The sequence below is a fragment of the Nuphar pumila genome, chromosome 5, assembly GCF_984573655.1.
Source record: "Nuphar pumila chromosome 5, dmNupPumi1.hap1.1, whole genome shotgun sequence".
Classification (NCBI taxonomy): domain Eukaryota; kingdom Viridiplantae; phylum Streptophyta; class Magnoliopsida; order Nymphaeales; family Nymphaeaceae; genus Nuphar; species Nuphar pumila.
Window position 1 is genome coordinate 31,378,269 of NC_143253.1, and position 16,264 is coordinate 31,394,532.

Below are 16,264 nucleotides of genomic sequence, written 5' to 3' on the forward strand. Positions count from 1 at the left end.
TATATATATATATATATATATATATATATATATGTGTGTGTGTGTGTGTGTGTGTGTGCTACAATGCATTGAAATTAGAATCTAGTTGAAAATCGAATGATGCAAGTTGTTTTGAATCAATATAACGACACGTATGTAAAATATAGTCATTTTGCCAGTAACCAACCCTTCAATCATGACAAAAATAGAGTAGTAAAATGTGAAAAAATAAAAGTTGGTTGATCAGCCCCAAGAGAAGAGAGAGAGAGTTGATCAGCCCCCTCTTAGAGAGATGTTGTTCGATCAGGGGTGGTCGCCGGAGAGAGAGATAGAGAGAGGTCTAAAAATGGTGGTGAGCATGAGGAAGACAAAGATGAAGGAAGCCCTTCTTGTGGCAACCCCATAGAATGAGGTGTGTTAGTGAGTGTGAGTAAACAGTGGACCAAATGCAAAATGAATTTTTGATAAAGAAAAATTCCTCCACCGAAGTAGAGGAATTTTTCCAATCAATTTTTTTTTTAATTCTTTCAAAAAATTTCTAACGTTTAAAACAGTTGAAAAAAGTTACTGTTTTTTCTTTCCTACTTGTATTTTTTCTACCATTTTCTCACTTCTAAACACGTCTTAAGGGAGAATGTAGATCAAAATCTATGAGGTTAGATTTACCAAAGAAAATAAAAAGTAAAAATAAAAGGTTGTGCCAAGTCAATTATATGTATCAATATATACTGTGTGTGTGTGTGTTTCTGTGTGTGTGTGTGTGAGAGAGAGAGAGAGAGAGAGAGAGAGAGAGAGAGAGAGAGAGAGAATCTAATTGTTCTAAACAGTTTAAAAAAGCACAATTCTAAACCGTAGTAGAAAAGTTGCATGGCATAAGGTATTATTTTTTGCTCAGACGTATCCGTAGAGAAGTCGACATCAACAATTCATGATGCATGAAAACTTGATAATAACAAAAGAAAGGAACACTTTTTTTTTAAATTGATCTGATCCTTAGCATGGTTTATAGTTAACAAGCATTGATAAAATACTTTTATAAATTCAGATTAATAAAAAAAACAGAGTTTTCATAGATTTGGGGAAAAGGATTTCGTACATTACAGATGGCAGGTAGACTCGGCGGACTTGATTCTCAGACTCATCATCTTAATTTTGGCATTTTCACTTCTATTTTTATTTTTCATCACAAGCAGGAAAGGATCTCCCTAACCTCGTAGGGGAGGCCGGGCTCTCTAGTTGAGGGTCCTGTTTGGGAAGGCGGGAACAGGGCCATCGAGAGTCGCTAAAACCGCGGCCGAGAAAACAGAATTTCATGAACTCTCTTCACTCCCCGAAATCAGACATCACGCGTGCTCTCTCTCTCTCTCTGTCTACATTCTGCATGATACAAGAAAAGGGCATCCATAACACGTTTATTACGGTTTTGCCATACTAATCTTTCCTTTTTAAGTACAGTAGCTTTCGTGGCAGTGAAGCGTTAGTTCATGGCCAGAAGAGGGAGGACGACGGAGGGAGCAGGCCTACCCTGCCAATGCGAATAACGAGTCCCTAGGGTTTGTCGCCCCTTCTTTCCCTTGTACGGTGACGGAGAAAGGACGCGGCGGCGACGGATACCGCCGGAGCACGAAGATTCCGGTGAGAGCTATCTCTCTCGATTTGCCTCATTTTTGCTTTGAAAGTTTTGCTTTTTCTTACCTTCTTGAAGCTCAACGCGGGACTTTTCCGGCGAAAGATGGCGTTTTTACCAAATTTCATTCCTTTTTGCTTTGAGAGTTTCTTCTTTTATGCACTTTCGAAGCTCAAGATACGAATTTTGTGGCGATTTTCACGAAAATGCAGGCGTTTGGCTGAGTAGGAGAGAAGAGTTTTCCTCGAGTGCAGGGAGTCTTTGTGTCCGCGTTTGCTCTTCGTGAAGATCTTTAAGATCTCCTCGAGTTTAAGCGAGCTAACATCGATCGTTATGTTTTGAGAAGCGGTTTCTTCTGTTTTCGTGATTTTTTATTTTCTTGATCGCTATTTCTTCTTCTGTTCCAGGAGTTTTCCAAGAGTCTTCCAAGTCTTTTTCTAGCTCGGATCTTTTCTGATCTCCCTAACTTTCAAGATAAACCGGAACAAAACGAAAAAAATCGTTTCTTTCAAAAAATTGTTATTTTCCTAGAATCATTCTCGTCTTCTTCTTCTTTCCATTTGCAGAGAAAGTCACGTAGCGCGTGCTCTCTGAGAAATCGCTTTGTTCCTGATTTGTTTGGAATTTCCTATAGCTCCTCACCTTCCAAATTCTCGAAATCGCTTCTCAATTGTTTGGATTACTCGTCCTGGTCTTCTGCAAGTTTCTGTAGAGAGAGAGAGAGAGAGAGAGAGAGAGAGAGAGAGAGTTCTTCGTCGTTTTCTCTCCTCTGTTGTTTTGTTCTCGTTCCTGTAAAAGTCTAAAACGTTCTAGCTTTCGCATAGTCATCTACTGTTGTGGATCCTCCAAAATCCAAACAGTGTAGAAAATAAATACACCTTCCTTTTTTATTTCTTTTAATTGTAAGTGCTTTTGGAATTTGAACGCCTTTTGCTGATAGAATAATTACTCGTTCCTTGTCTTGTGTATGCTTTCTTCCCTCCCTAATATTTTGCTTATTGATAACCGACTCGGTCTCGTCTCGTTTCCATCGAATCGGTCTTCCTTCTGTCCTGCCTCGTTGCCGTTGGTCCGTACTCCCCTCACTAATCAAATCGAACTGCCCGAGATGATTCGTCTATAAACCGGTTTAGGATGGACAGACTCAGTCTACTCTATTCATTTAGGACTAATGGCGGTTGATGAGCCAAGCAGCTCGTAGGTCGTAACTCTGCACAAAGTAATGACCTTGTTCAGGCTCACGTGATATGCTTGTCTTTAGATCTATACGAACTCGTTATATTCAAATGAGTTGAGGTTAACATATGAAGCTAGGGATGGGCAGGATTTAAAGATAACATATGTAATAAAATATTTAGCATAAAGCATTGCTGATATTTTAAAAATATCACGATATTTTCAAAGCCTGATATTATACCAAAAAGCACAATATTTTCAAAATATCACGTATTTTTAAAAAATATTGTGTTTTTAACCTGATATTTACACGGCAAAAACACTTTCTGCAAATTTTTATTCTTTACATTATTTATATTTCTATTTGCATTTTATATATAAACGACCAATACTTTTTTTGGAGAAAAACCAGATTTCTTCCAAATATTGTTACGGGTTCCTTTGAGCTGATCCTCTCTAAATAAGCCCTAAAGTACAATTTTTCTTATTATCCCTCTTTGTAATATCTCATTTCTTAAATAAATCAGCTCATCCTTGGCTTCTCCTTGTAGTGAGTTGGCTCAAACACTACTCGATCTTGTGACGGTGAACTCGAGTTCATGCTCAAGCTCGTATAGAGCATAATAAGTCAAGCTTGAACAAGATGAGTTCGGCTTATTTCCTATCCCTAGTCCTAGCTATTTCATTTAGCATGTTTGCATCTCTCTCTCTCTCTCTCTCTCTATATATATATATATATATATATATATATATATATATATATATATATATATATATATATATATATATAATGTTTGCTACTCACGTGGGGTTAAAAAAACCCTTTAATGGAAAATGTAATACTTTTATTTTTTTTCTGTTTTTTTTGCACATCTGACCCTCTGTGATTTACATATTAAGTTTAGTACAAATTGACCTTTGGATCATATTTTTTATGTATATTTCAGATTTTATGAGGGCTGAAAATCAATTTTTAAACCTAAAAAAAAAAACATATTTTTGCATCAAAAGATTATGATCCAAGGTTTGATTCCTACTATTGAACACTTTCATGAGGTCAAATTTGGTCGAAACAACATCTCCCTATGAGTTCCAACTAGGGGATTCCTTAGCCACGAGGATAGTAAATACTATATATATATATATATATAACAAATTGGATTTACGATACTTATGATGAGAAGAGAAGGCATAAAATTCAAAATATATGGTATGCCAAGATGCAAGAAGAAAATGAACATATCATGGTATGAGCAATATTATATATTAGGAAAAATAGAAGAATCCCAATATATATATAAAAGATAAGTTTCAAGTGGGGATGTGCACACGGTATCAATGAGTTGAAAAGAGCAAATGCCTTATTGATCGTCTTCTTTTAAGTCAATCTAACTGTACAATTATGATCTACATGGTTTGTTTCGTGGGGATCAACTTTCTAATAACCAGAATCTGATGTGTATGAAGGTCTTTTTGGTGATTCAAAAATCAACGGCCCTAAAAAAACATGATCAAAGTGTTGATCTTTAACAAATCGATTGTGTTAAACGCATCTACATGGTAGATTGAGTCGAAACAACTTGTACCTATGACTATAAACTCATTAATACTGTATGCACATTCGCACCAAAGATATATATATATATATATATATATATATATATATATATATATATATATATATATATATATATATATATATATATATATATATATATATATATATATATATATATATATATATATATATATATATATATATATATATATCAAAGAAGAGGTGGGTGTGCATGCCTTAAGTGTATGCTTCAATACAGTGATGACAGCTATTGTTTTCCAATGATCTAATCACACGGATGTGTTTGACATGGTTCATTTGCTAAGAACTGGCCTTTGGTTTGTGTTTGTTCCAAGATAAAATACAAACTCATAATTTTAAAATTTAAAAAGTCGTAGGTTGTTGATTTTTCAGCCTTTAAAAAACCTGCTTACGTGTCCGGATGATCCAAAAGTTGATCCTTGTTCCACTGTATAGAACATATCTATGCACCCCGTTAAGTATTTGGCGATATTCTAATATTTTCACTGGAGACCTATCCAAATCATGTTGATGATCCTTGAAATATGGACTTTGGATCAGTTAATTAAGCATGACCCACTCACTGCTGACGTATGTCCGATTGTCTTAGCATTTACCCCAGGATCCAACTTCTTGTATTTGGCTCCAGAAGGGGCAAAAACCTTTAGGATATAATTTATTTTTCTATATCTCATTTGGTCCTTTAATTATTGATTTTCCTTTAATTTGTATGGTTTCACACAAAATCAACCTTTTTTTAGCCCACAATCTAGGGTGATATGTGAATGACACTAAGTTGACAAAATATCATGAGTTTTCGAACTGTAACTTCCCGAGCAGAGCTCTCCCACCATTTTCCACTCTTTCTCCTGAATTGAATTTTCTCACTGTACATTTCATTTTTTATTATGTCCTTTCTCTTAAACCTTACACTATGAAATCGTAGATGCTGTTCATTATATTCTTCCCTACACGTTTTACGTTGCTTTATTATGTTCGATGTGAAAGTCCAACCAAAGCAGTAATTGTTTAGCTTTCTGTAAAGGCCAGTTTTATCTTCCCTTCACTTTTGTATGTGCAAACCTTATTTATATGCCTTACATTAAGCCAATACGTTGTGGATATTCCGAAAGCCCACATAGGGCCCGCTTTATTGCTTAGAAATTTTATTATTGGGGGCAATAAATCCGAGTGACAAATCTATCTGGTAGAAATATGTGAAGAAAAAAAATTCTTGAGTGATTTGAAATCAAAGAAGCTTTTTCATGAAAAGGTCCACTGTCCAGAATTCAGACTGTTTTCTCTAGGAAAAAGAGTTCTCAGACAATTTTGGAAAGGCTGGTGGGCCCCACATTTTTCACATCAGATGACATCTAAATTAGGGACGACGTAACCTGATTGGACATTGCCATCGGATATCTGATCCCAATCAATCAGATTATCTTTGGTTTGGAATCTTTAAACAAGATGTATAGATTCATTTGTCCCGGATTTGTGTGCTTTGGTTGTTTTTGGATTTGGATCAGCCTTTTAGGTCAGATCTAATTTGATTCCGATAAAAAATCCAGTTTTGCATTTTTACATGTAAAAATCTTATTTTCGTCTTTCCTTACTGTATCCAATTTTAACACATGAATTTCAGATCTGGATTCAACCCTACCTGATTGGATATGTATGCTTGAGATTCGGATTTGGATTCAGATCTTCTGTTTGAATTTCAAATTCTGATTTGGATCTGTCATGATCCAGGCTGTATCCGATGTATTTGCACCTAAATACTGAGAGAGAGCATCAATTTTAAATGCCAAATTGGTAAAACTCGAAATAGGCCAAGCACCAATTATCTAGAATGTTGGATGAGCTATAAACTTAAGGAGGTCATTACCAGGGCAGATATCTCTCAGCTGCTTCTAGAAGATGGGCGATAATGGCCATTCCCACCATTAGAAAAATGACATTTATTTATATGTTTTAACCTCATAGGAAGCATAATCAATATTTTGTGCTTTAAATGCCTGACATTTTTCAGTTGTAGAACCAGGAAATGAAGGACCTCGCGTAATCAATTATCATCTTTTTTGCAACTTCTGTTAGTCAAAGTTATTGTTGACCTGCCCCTTCAACCCCTGCCAACTCCTTTTATTTCTCAACCAAAAGTAGTGTGTGTGTGTGTCCATCAATCACCCATTTGGTATCTTCACACACTGAAAAATGTGTGACAAAAATATTTCTGAAAATATCACCAAAAACATAATTTTTTCCACCTGCTTTTAATATTTAAATCAAACTAGTTTAAAATTTCATATGTTATTTTCATTTCAATAAATATATCGTAATTGCATTGAGACATCTACGGCTTTTATTAGCGAAATTTTAGTAAAATGTTTATCTTATTTTTATATAACTTTTGTATATTTATTCCTTTTCATATGTCATTCAAAGTTTAAATTTGTATTTATTTGACCAAGATTTTCACAATAAAACCCTAAAAAAGAAAAAAAAATTGTAAAAATCTCATGAGAAACTCGCAACCGAATATTTGCCTTTTGTCCTTGTGCACACTGACAGTCTGGTAGTAGTAATTGCTGACAATCCTAGGCTGCAGCAGTGTTGGAGACTATGTCACAGGTATGACCCGATCGACAAGCAACGCATGTTCGACTTGCAAGTGCAAAAATATTTTTTGGAAAATAGGTCATGAGGACATGAATTTTTTTTAATTTTAATTAAAAAATTTATTTTGATGTTTACAAAAATATTTTATTGAAATATAATTAAATGTATTAAAAAGTATTAAATATATTTAAAGAAACTCATACATGTCATTGTTCATGTTGTGAGCTAAAATGATGTGTCCTTGTGACATAGGTTGAAGCCCGGCCAGAGGTGAACCCCATAACACTAGATAGACTATGAGATAGTGGGTTTGAAAGGCTTCCGTTGGTGCTACTTACAAATATGAAGCTCACATGGAGCTGGTTCAGTTGGACAAGATCTAACCCATTTACACGTTTGTTTTTTGGGAGAAGAATTTTTACCAAGAAGGTATCCACAAACAATCCTCCGGACAAAGAGCGAGAACATCCGAAAGTTAACATGTCTATGCCTTTTAACTTTTAGGGAGCCATAAAATTTAGGGTTGACCGGATAAACGTGAATTTCGCTTCAAGTAATCGCATAAAAGTAAAGAACGAAAGAATACACTCTCAGGCCGTATTTCCGGGATGACTATAGTCTATAAGCTGTTGTGGGGTAATATCTAGCAATAGCATGTCCAAAAAAACATGCGTGTTTACGGTGGGCTTCAAGTAATTCATTTTGTAGTTAGGATTTAGCAAGCCCTTTGGTTAATTTTTAGCATTCTGATCCTGGCCATTCCTATTTTGATAGTGACTAGATTCCACTGTGTTTGCACTTGACTGGGTGGACAGTTGACCGAAAGAGATCTTTGATATCTTGCCCTTCTAGGTGGTAGCTGTTTGACAACGAAAGCGATCCTTTAGTGGAACATTGTATGGGCTCAATGCCTTCACGAGGTCGTGATGAATTTCACGCTCTCTGAGCCTGTGGAGTCAAGTTCCGAAGGGGTTACTGTGCAGGTACGTACGCGGTTAGGAAGATTGGCTGCAATACGAGCGGTACCACCCACCCTACCCTACCACCTATAAGCGACTGTCCATCCTATAGCCGCTCGAAAAGGAACTGCAGTGATCTTAACGGAGATCCATAGAATCCCCATAAAAAACAACACTAGATCGAGCACCAATGATTTCGTATCCAGTCCAAATCTTTGCTAATTGATCGAAGCTGATAGCTCCATTAGACACATAGATCATGGAACAAATAGGGTGGTTAGTCCCAACCACTGTGTGTGAATTTTTCACTAGTAATCGGGGAAAATTACCTCACTCATAATGTTCGGTACCACGTGTTGAGATAAACTGAGGTGTCGTTGCAGGGGTTCTTCGCTTTTAAGCCCGATACGTAGAGTTCAGGTTTCCCTTGTTTATTTGGTAGGATACCTGGCTTCGGCGTTGCGGCAAAATACGTGCACCCATGGGTTCGTAACTTGTGAAGTCTCATCAACTTGGTGATGTCCACGAGTCTTCCCTATCCGATGAGCAGAGCCCGCGTGTGTGTCACCTACATACAGACAGGAATGTTGAGAATAAACCGGGCCATGCGCTTGCTTGAGCTTGACTCCTTGATTAGTTGACCTTGAAAATTGGGTTTGAGCTTGTTTGACTTGCTGAATCATTGAGTTCCCAAACAGTCTTTACCGGACCCGAACTCTAGCGGCTTGTGCCGTCTTTTGCCATATGGCTTTAAAAAACAAAGGGCCAAACGGGGGCATCAAAAACAAGCTAGAGGTGATTTTTGACGAAATTGCAAATTAAAAGAGAACCCTTTTTTCTCAACCTGTCTTTCTGATCAGGCAGTCATTTTCCTTCATTAATTGCCCTAGTTGATTCCAGTCAGAGATAATCGGCCTTCTCTCTTTTTTTTTTTTAAATCTCGTGATTTTATCTTGTCGTGAGTTTCAAAAACCAATATTATCCCAAAAAACAGATATTTTCAAAATATCATCTGTTCTGAAAATATCGAATTTTTATTCGGTATTATCACGTCATCAACACAGTATGTCTTTTTTTTATTATATTTTTGAATGTTTTATATATTTTTTTAAATTTAAAGATTTTGCTGAAAAACAAATTTTTTAATTTACCTTTGTGGAGAAAATTCGTTAACGAAGTTTCACTGTGGTTGATGTTCCCAGTAGACTGGTTTTTATTACTTTGCATATTGTACTGCTAGAATGGGCGCGTTAGATACCAAGGAGAACTGTATATTTGTATACCTTAATTAATCATTTTGGAAAGTGCAAGGACATAAGAAAACGTTCCATATTTTAGTGATACAAATTTTATAGATAGAACGGGTGGCTGTTTGCAGTTGTTATTCCCCTTTGAAACATCTTGTTTTAGCGTTGACATTGCTACCAATATATATTATGTGTGTGTGTGTGTGTGTGTGTGCGCGCGCAGGCAAAAGACGTTGGCAGTCTTCAAGTTAGACCAACTAACCTTCCACAGACCCATTGAGCTAACAGCTTTCTTATGACATTTCCATGCTTTGCATTTAGCACCAATATACAATTATAACACCAATGTTTGTGTAGCAAAATGAGAGAAAATGTTGTTTCGTGTCATCGTTGCCACAAGTTTTGCAGCTTATTAAACAATTCTCTTGTAGAGTGCAGAGAGGCATGTCTAATCTGATGGAGATGTTCCATTCTTTGATAAGAAAACATGTGAATCCCGGATTTATGTCTGGCTGGTTGGAAAACTAAGGAATGAGTCTATGTTATCTAGTCTTCAGAATTTTAAATTTAAACAGTGGAACTTGTTTTTTGGTTCGTACCCATGACAACCATTTTCCTCATGCACCACTTGCCTTTTAAATTTGAGACAGATGGTGCAACTGAAGCTGTCTATGTAATTTTATTGCCCCTATCTTCCAGAAATCATGTGGCTAGGTGACGGCAAGCTTAACATTGATGCAGTAGGCATTACTATTCCTGCTGTGAAAACTCAAGCAGCTAGCCAAGATTCTCTTCTGTTTGGAACATTTACACACACTTGTGCAAGTTCAATTAGTTGGGAATTCAGATTATATCTCCTCTCTGTACATGATGATACAAATGTCCGTTCAACAATTTATTTGTATTCAATGCCCTGAGAAAAATTATCCTAAAAAGTGCTCTAATTTAGCCAGAGAAAGGTCAATCTTTGCAATCCAGTACAACCTTTCAGGTCACCAATCTAACCCTGAATCACTCTTTAAAATAACGACTACGCATCGCTCGTGTTAATGAATAGTAGATCACATGAAAGCCAATTTAGTTTAATTTGCATGATATTAGACAGTGGGAGGGGGAACTCTAGCACATAATTTGTGGTTTTTTCTCTCTATCTTCTTGTTGATAATATATTTTAGTTTTGCCTCTTATATTATTGTTAAACAGTCTTAAATCCACTAGTACTCTTCACATTTCAGGTACGTATACGTCAATTGAAAGATGGCTAGTGGTATTTTAGCCATTTTCAAGTAGGTGTTTGTTACTCTTTCTAGTTTTTTTTTTGTGTGTGTATATATATATATATATATATATATATATATATATATATATATATATATATATATTCCGTTAACCCACCTGGTAGAATTCGAGGGGGACAGGGAAGAGACTGAATTTCACTGTTGCAGTTACGGTTGCTTTTGAAAATGAGAGAACCCGTTACCTAACCAGAACAAAACGGGGTTTATAACGGTGGTCAAACGGCCATATGTTATGATAATGCAGGAAAAGGAAAAACCGTGTTTCATAAATCACAGTGGAGGATGAACCTGAATCATCTTAACCCTTTATAAATTTTGTAATCTCATATTCGCATCCCCCTCTTATTGTCATATTTTGTTTCTTCTCCTTGGCTTGTTATACATCACCTGATCATTTGTCCTCTTTCTACCTTCTGGCTAACCCTTTTGTTATATTTCATTTCAATACAGGGTAGGGGAATGAAAATGAGAGAAGATCAGCATTGCTGATTTATTCTCCTCCCCTGAACCAGAAGAGCATCAGTGATCTTCCTAGGAGCAGAAGAGAAAAAATGAGGTCCCTTCTTATTCGCAAGAACAGTTTGAAGCGATTGTTCTCCTTCCGCCGCCGCAGTTCAGATGATGAGAGCCCCAAGGGAGATGCTTCCCCTGAACCTGAGGCCTCAAAATCCATGGAGATTTTTTCCCCCACAGAGTCTCTGAAGAAACCAACATGGAGGTGCTTCTCTTATGAAGAAGTCTTCGAGGCCACTAACGGATTTCACTCTGGTTCGTCTATAAAATTCTTCATCTATGTCTCCTCCTTCCTTGTTACCATTGCTTTCTCTCAACAATTCTCATAAGTTGGTTTCATGGGTATTAGATAATCTGGTGGGACAAGGAGGGTATGCAGAGGTGTACAGAGGAGTTTTGAAAGAGGGGCAGGTCATAGCTGTGAAAAGGCTCTCCAGGGCTGCAACGGATGAGAAGAGAGAGAAGGAATTCTTGACGGAGCTTGGAACCATTGGCCATGTTTGTCATCCCAATATTTCATGCCTAATCGGTTGCTGCATCGACAACGGCCTCCATTTGATATTTGAGTTCTCTGCTCATGGTTGTGTGGCTTCTCATCTACACGGTAATAGATAGGAAAGCAGAAACACCAACTTCCTGTTTTAGAGAGATTATGTGGTCGTCTTCATTTAGAAGTGGTTTTTAGAATTTAGTTGGTGATGTTGCAGATGAAGATTCTCCGGCTATGGAGTGGAGAGTTAGGTACAAGATCGCCATGGGGGTTGCTCGTGGGCTTCATTATCTGCATAAGGGATGTCAGAGGAGGATAATACACAGAGATATCAAGGCATCCAATGTGCTTCTGACTGCAGATTTTGAGCCGCAGGTGAATCATTGTGGAATGGTCTGTTTTCATGCATTTTTTTTTCTTGAAGGTTTTTTTCATGCATAGATTTTTTCAGGAATGGGCTTGTTTGTTGTTCGTTTTCTTTTTTTTTTAAGGGGTTCCATCTGATGGGTTTGCTGGCATTTGCTGGTAGACAACTGGTATATTAATTAAAAACAAAAAGTTTGCATTGGATGCTCTTTGTTTGGGAAGCCTAATCTGGGGTTTGTTGCACGAGGATTTGTCCCTCTACCGTGCCGTGGGAGTATGCTTAAAACTAATCATATCACTCCCAAAGAAGGTAGAACAATTGTCAATCTATGTAAAAAAGAATTGCTCTTTTTTTCCAGAAAGTAGAATGAAATCCTTGGTGATTGAATCATCCATTCTGAAATCACCAGTATTTTTTCAAAATGTTTCCTGATATCCAATTCATTCCTCAAAAAATATTGATCCAAATGATTTTCATCTTTTGAGTGTGTTGACGATTGTCGTGCAATCATTCAGAGGAATCTCTCTCTCTCTCTCACTCTCTCTCTCTCTCTCTCTCTCTCTCTCTCCTGCCAGAATGTTGTGGGTCCAATCCTGATTTTTCTCTTGGTTGTGACTCTTTTCCCTTTATCATGGGACCAAGTCTACCATAATTGGCATCTTGTGGCTCTGCAGATTTCTGACTTTGGGCTTGCAAAATGGCTGCCATCTCAGTGGACTCATCACTCTGTAACTCCAATTGAAGGAACATTCGGGTTGGTGAATCATTTTTCTGTTCTTCACTTTTCACCCATACTAATGCAGGCAAATTATGCTGACACAGTATTAACAACAATGTTGATCAGGTATTTGGCACCCGAGTATTTCACTAATGGCATCGTGGACGAGAAGACTGACGTCTTCGCTTATGGTGTTCTTCTCTTGGAGCTCATATCTGGTCGAAAACCCGTCGATGGGTCTCACCAGAATTTACTTTCATGGGTAATTTTCATAATGGATTAGTTGGTTAATTTCTAATTAAGTTTTTCAATTTTGCATTGGCTACTCTGCTCAATCATTTACTAAACTTTGTCTTGCATTTTACTCATAGCAAGAACTCCATTTAGAACTTGTCTTTTCCAAACACTTGAAAACCAAAAACGTAAATGTTTAGAACAGCTAAAAAAAATTAGAGCACCAAAATTTATCTTCAGAAAATAGATCCAAATTTGTCGTTCGGATCTTATGTTCAATATCACATTAAGACATTTTTAATCATGTATTCATTCTTTAACGATTTTTTGCCATTTGAAGCCACCTTTGATCGCCGAAAATCAAATTAAACAGTTATTAGTAAAATTTTGTGAGTAAGTGCTTGTGTGCTTGTGTGTGCGCGAGTGCGGGTCCATGCCCGCTGTATTTTTTTCTTCTGATACATATATATATATATATATATATATTGTTAATAGGCCAAGCCTCATTTGGAGCAAGGGTGCTATGAGAAGCTAGCAGACCCAAGATTTGAAGGTCAATATGATGAGGAGCAACTACAAAGGCTTGCTTTGGCTGCATCTCTCTGTATCAGATCATCAGCAATTTGGCGCCTTTCCATGAGCGAGGTATGTGTTCCTTTGCCTTCTTATGAATTGAGACATCACTAAACCTCAAACTGGAAAATACATCGGATATAGACAATGGAAACCTGCCCGAGTCCGACCAAACTCTCACATATAAAGAACGCGCACCACAGTGAAGTGGGCTTAGCCTGCCGCACCCAGTCGGGTGGAGAACCGGATCCGTATCGTGTTGGCGATCATCGTAGTCGTATGTGGGTCTGGATCCATATGTCCTTAGTTAAGGCCCAACCCAGTTGACAGCTCTTGCTCTATGGGACCAAAGCTGAGTTTTCAGTGAGAAATATCCCTTACATTCTACTCTCCCTTTTGGAAGCGTCTCTGTTGAGAGCATTCTCTGTCCATAAGGGCAGAATTGTTAAAGGAACTGGAGTCCTTGTCAGAGACCTAACCTCTTGGTGGATTTGTGCGCCAAAATGACAAATTTTATACCTTGAATTATTTTAGCTCCAAGGACATGCAAATCTTTTAAAAAATCAGTGACGTAAACCATTCTTAAAGTTGAAAATGATATTCGTTAAACTATTTTTTTAGCCATTGAAGATGGCACGCCAATTTATATTTTGGTAGTTGCTCAAGTGGACTTGAACCGAGAACCTAAGCGTCGATTTCTCAACCACCTTGAAGACGTAAGAGTTAAGGCATTTTGCATGAGGCTTAGACGCTAGCCATCATAGATTCCAAGAAAATCTAGGGTTGCTATCTCTATCTCTTTGGTTGGTTTGGTAGGCTTAAAAAATCAACAGCTGACTTATATAACATTAGGGTTCATCAATTTCGTCATGCTTCATATGATGTTAAAACTTATCATAAGTGTGTACTTTTAACTTTTCGAAGCGTTTTTTGTGGCCCTAAAAAATATATTGGTGTTTTGAAAAAAAAAGTCAAATGTTGGTGATATTTTTAAAACATCAGGATTTTATAAAGATACTTTCACAAACTGATAAAATCTCGAAAATATTGCAATATTTGTCTAATATCACCTAGTCTGAAAAGTATCTTGATTTAGTTGTATATTGATTTTAACACGTTTTTACAATTTTCTGCATATTTATACATTTTCTTTTTTCTTTTCCCAAGGTTTTTCTGGAAAATGAAGTTATTATTTTTGTCATGGGTTTTTTCTCGTTGAGAAAATCCAGATAACAAGATTTGTGATACTGGCTGCAAGTTCATGGTTGGGTAAGCATTCTTGGTTTCCTTCTAATAAATGTCAATTTCAAAGATCCAGGAAATTTGTGCGTGTTTTTGTAAGGAGCTCAAACACGAAGAGGGAGATTGGGCGAACACCCTGGCTATTTATTGGATCCCATCATATGTCATATGATGGGATCCATCCTGTGGTGATCATAGTCGTCGAATCTATGGCCAGGATTGATCCACAATCTCACCAAGATGTGGACTAAATCCAAACTGTCCAGATGCATCAGTTGGACGGCTAGATCATTATAGGATCCTCTAACATCATATGTAAGTGGATAGTATCTGCCCCAAGTGGAGGGGGTTGGCGTAGTTGGTGGGACCTTGGCTGTTAGACAGGCAGTCAAGGATCGATTCTCATGGGCGGGCGTCTCCCTTCTGCGTAAGCCAACCCGTAGCATAAGCCTCAGGGGCAGGGGTCCTAGCCTTGGAGTTTTATGCTGCCGTACGGCCAGGTCTTCATGTTTTTCAGGTTATAAATTAAAAAAAAAGAAAAAGTGGACAGTATACTTTTTACACGACCAATCCCCACCAACAGTCAATGGGCCCCACAGCGGGGCAAAGCATGGGCCCCCCTAGGACCTTCTGGCATAGAATTCAGGAAAGATGACTAGTTCTCTGTATCCACCTGTAACACCTGTCAAAGAGGTTTTCTTTTTTTCTTTTTTTCATTTTTTCTTTTTGCAATGACGATTCACCTGATCCACCGTCCTTCCTGACCCACCCTTGACCAACAAAGGACAGAGTAGGTCAACAATGTTAGTTTGTGCATTTGGTGCCAAGGGCCAACTCTATCCGACTCACTGAGTGTTGGTCATGCCAATTCGGATCCAGGTGGACCAGTCCTGGATCATGTAGACCAAGACAACGGATCCTACCAATACTTGGATCTTAGATCAATATGCTTTATATGAGATCCAGACCTGCCCCTACTTTTACTTATATTAAACTCAATGTTAAAAATCGTTGGCATTTCAAAATATCATGATTTTATGGACATTTTCAAAAGTGAGTACAATCCTGTAAAAGCACGATACCTTTAACGTTTTGCTTATTTTGAAATTATTGTGCTCTCATCGCGAAGTTAACGTGAAAAAAAACTGTTTTTATAATTTTAAGAAAATCACTTGGTTGGTTTGTTTATTTATTGGAGTCCATGATTTATATTGTTAATGATCAGGTACTAGAGTTGTTGGTGGATGGTCGTATGAGAGATTGTTGGATGATGCCAGTACACGAAGAAGAGGACGATTTCTGGGGTTTTGATGATCTTGATTTTGATGATCTGGACTGTGACAGCCCTTTGTTGACACCTCCTCGCACATCAACCAGCAGCTTTAGTTAAAGTACAAGAGCCTTTTTAGGGCTTCCCCATTGTACAAATACAAAAAGGACAACCACCACAAACGTGTTTTTATGCAATTTCTTCGGTCAAAGATCAGACTGACCACGCACCATTATTCGACGGTATGGGAACTTGAGAGCTCTGGGAGCGTTTGGTGGCAGAAACATCAGAGTTCATGAACTTGGTCGCGTTTTGCGCGGCCCCAACTGTAATCTCCAAGTTGAAAAACCAATAATATATATCGCCGTTTTCAAAA

General features: G+C 37.5%; 1 protein-coding gene across 1 annotated transcript; it reads left to right on the plus strand.

The window, feature by feature from the left end:
• Nucleotides 1-1,479: 1,479 nt before the first annotated feature.
• On the plus strand, nucleotides 1,480-16,264 carry LOC149837291 (putative receptor-like serine/threonine-protein kinase At5g57670). Its single transcript, XM_090007319.1, has 8 exons — nucleotides 1,480-1,614; nucleotides 10,932-11,249; nucleotides 11,344-11,598; nucleotides 11,702-11,859; nucleotides 12,526-12,605; nucleotides 12,696-12,831; nucleotides 13,299-13,448; nucleotides 15,844-16,264. Exons 2-8 carry the CDS (start codon nucleotides 11,033-11,035, stop codon nucleotides 16,006-16,008), a joined length of 1,161 nt encoding a protein of 386 aa, XP_089863445.1. The 5' UTR covers nucleotides 1,480-1,614; nucleotides 10,932-11,032; the 3' UTR covers nucleotides 16,009-16,264.

Coding starts and splice junctions, on each gene's coding strand:
- LOC149837291 (XM_090007319.1), top strand. CDS start 11,033: ATGAGGTCCCTTCTTATTCGCAAGAACAGTTTGAAGCGATTGTTCTCC. Junction 11,250..11,343: donor CACTAACGGATTTCACTCTG/GTTCGTCTATAA, acceptor CATGGGTATTAG/ATAATCTGGTGGGACAAGGA. Junction 11,599..11,701: donor TGTGGCTTCTCATCTACACG/GTAATAGATAGG, acceptor GTGATGTTGCAG/ATGAAGATTCTCCGGCTATG.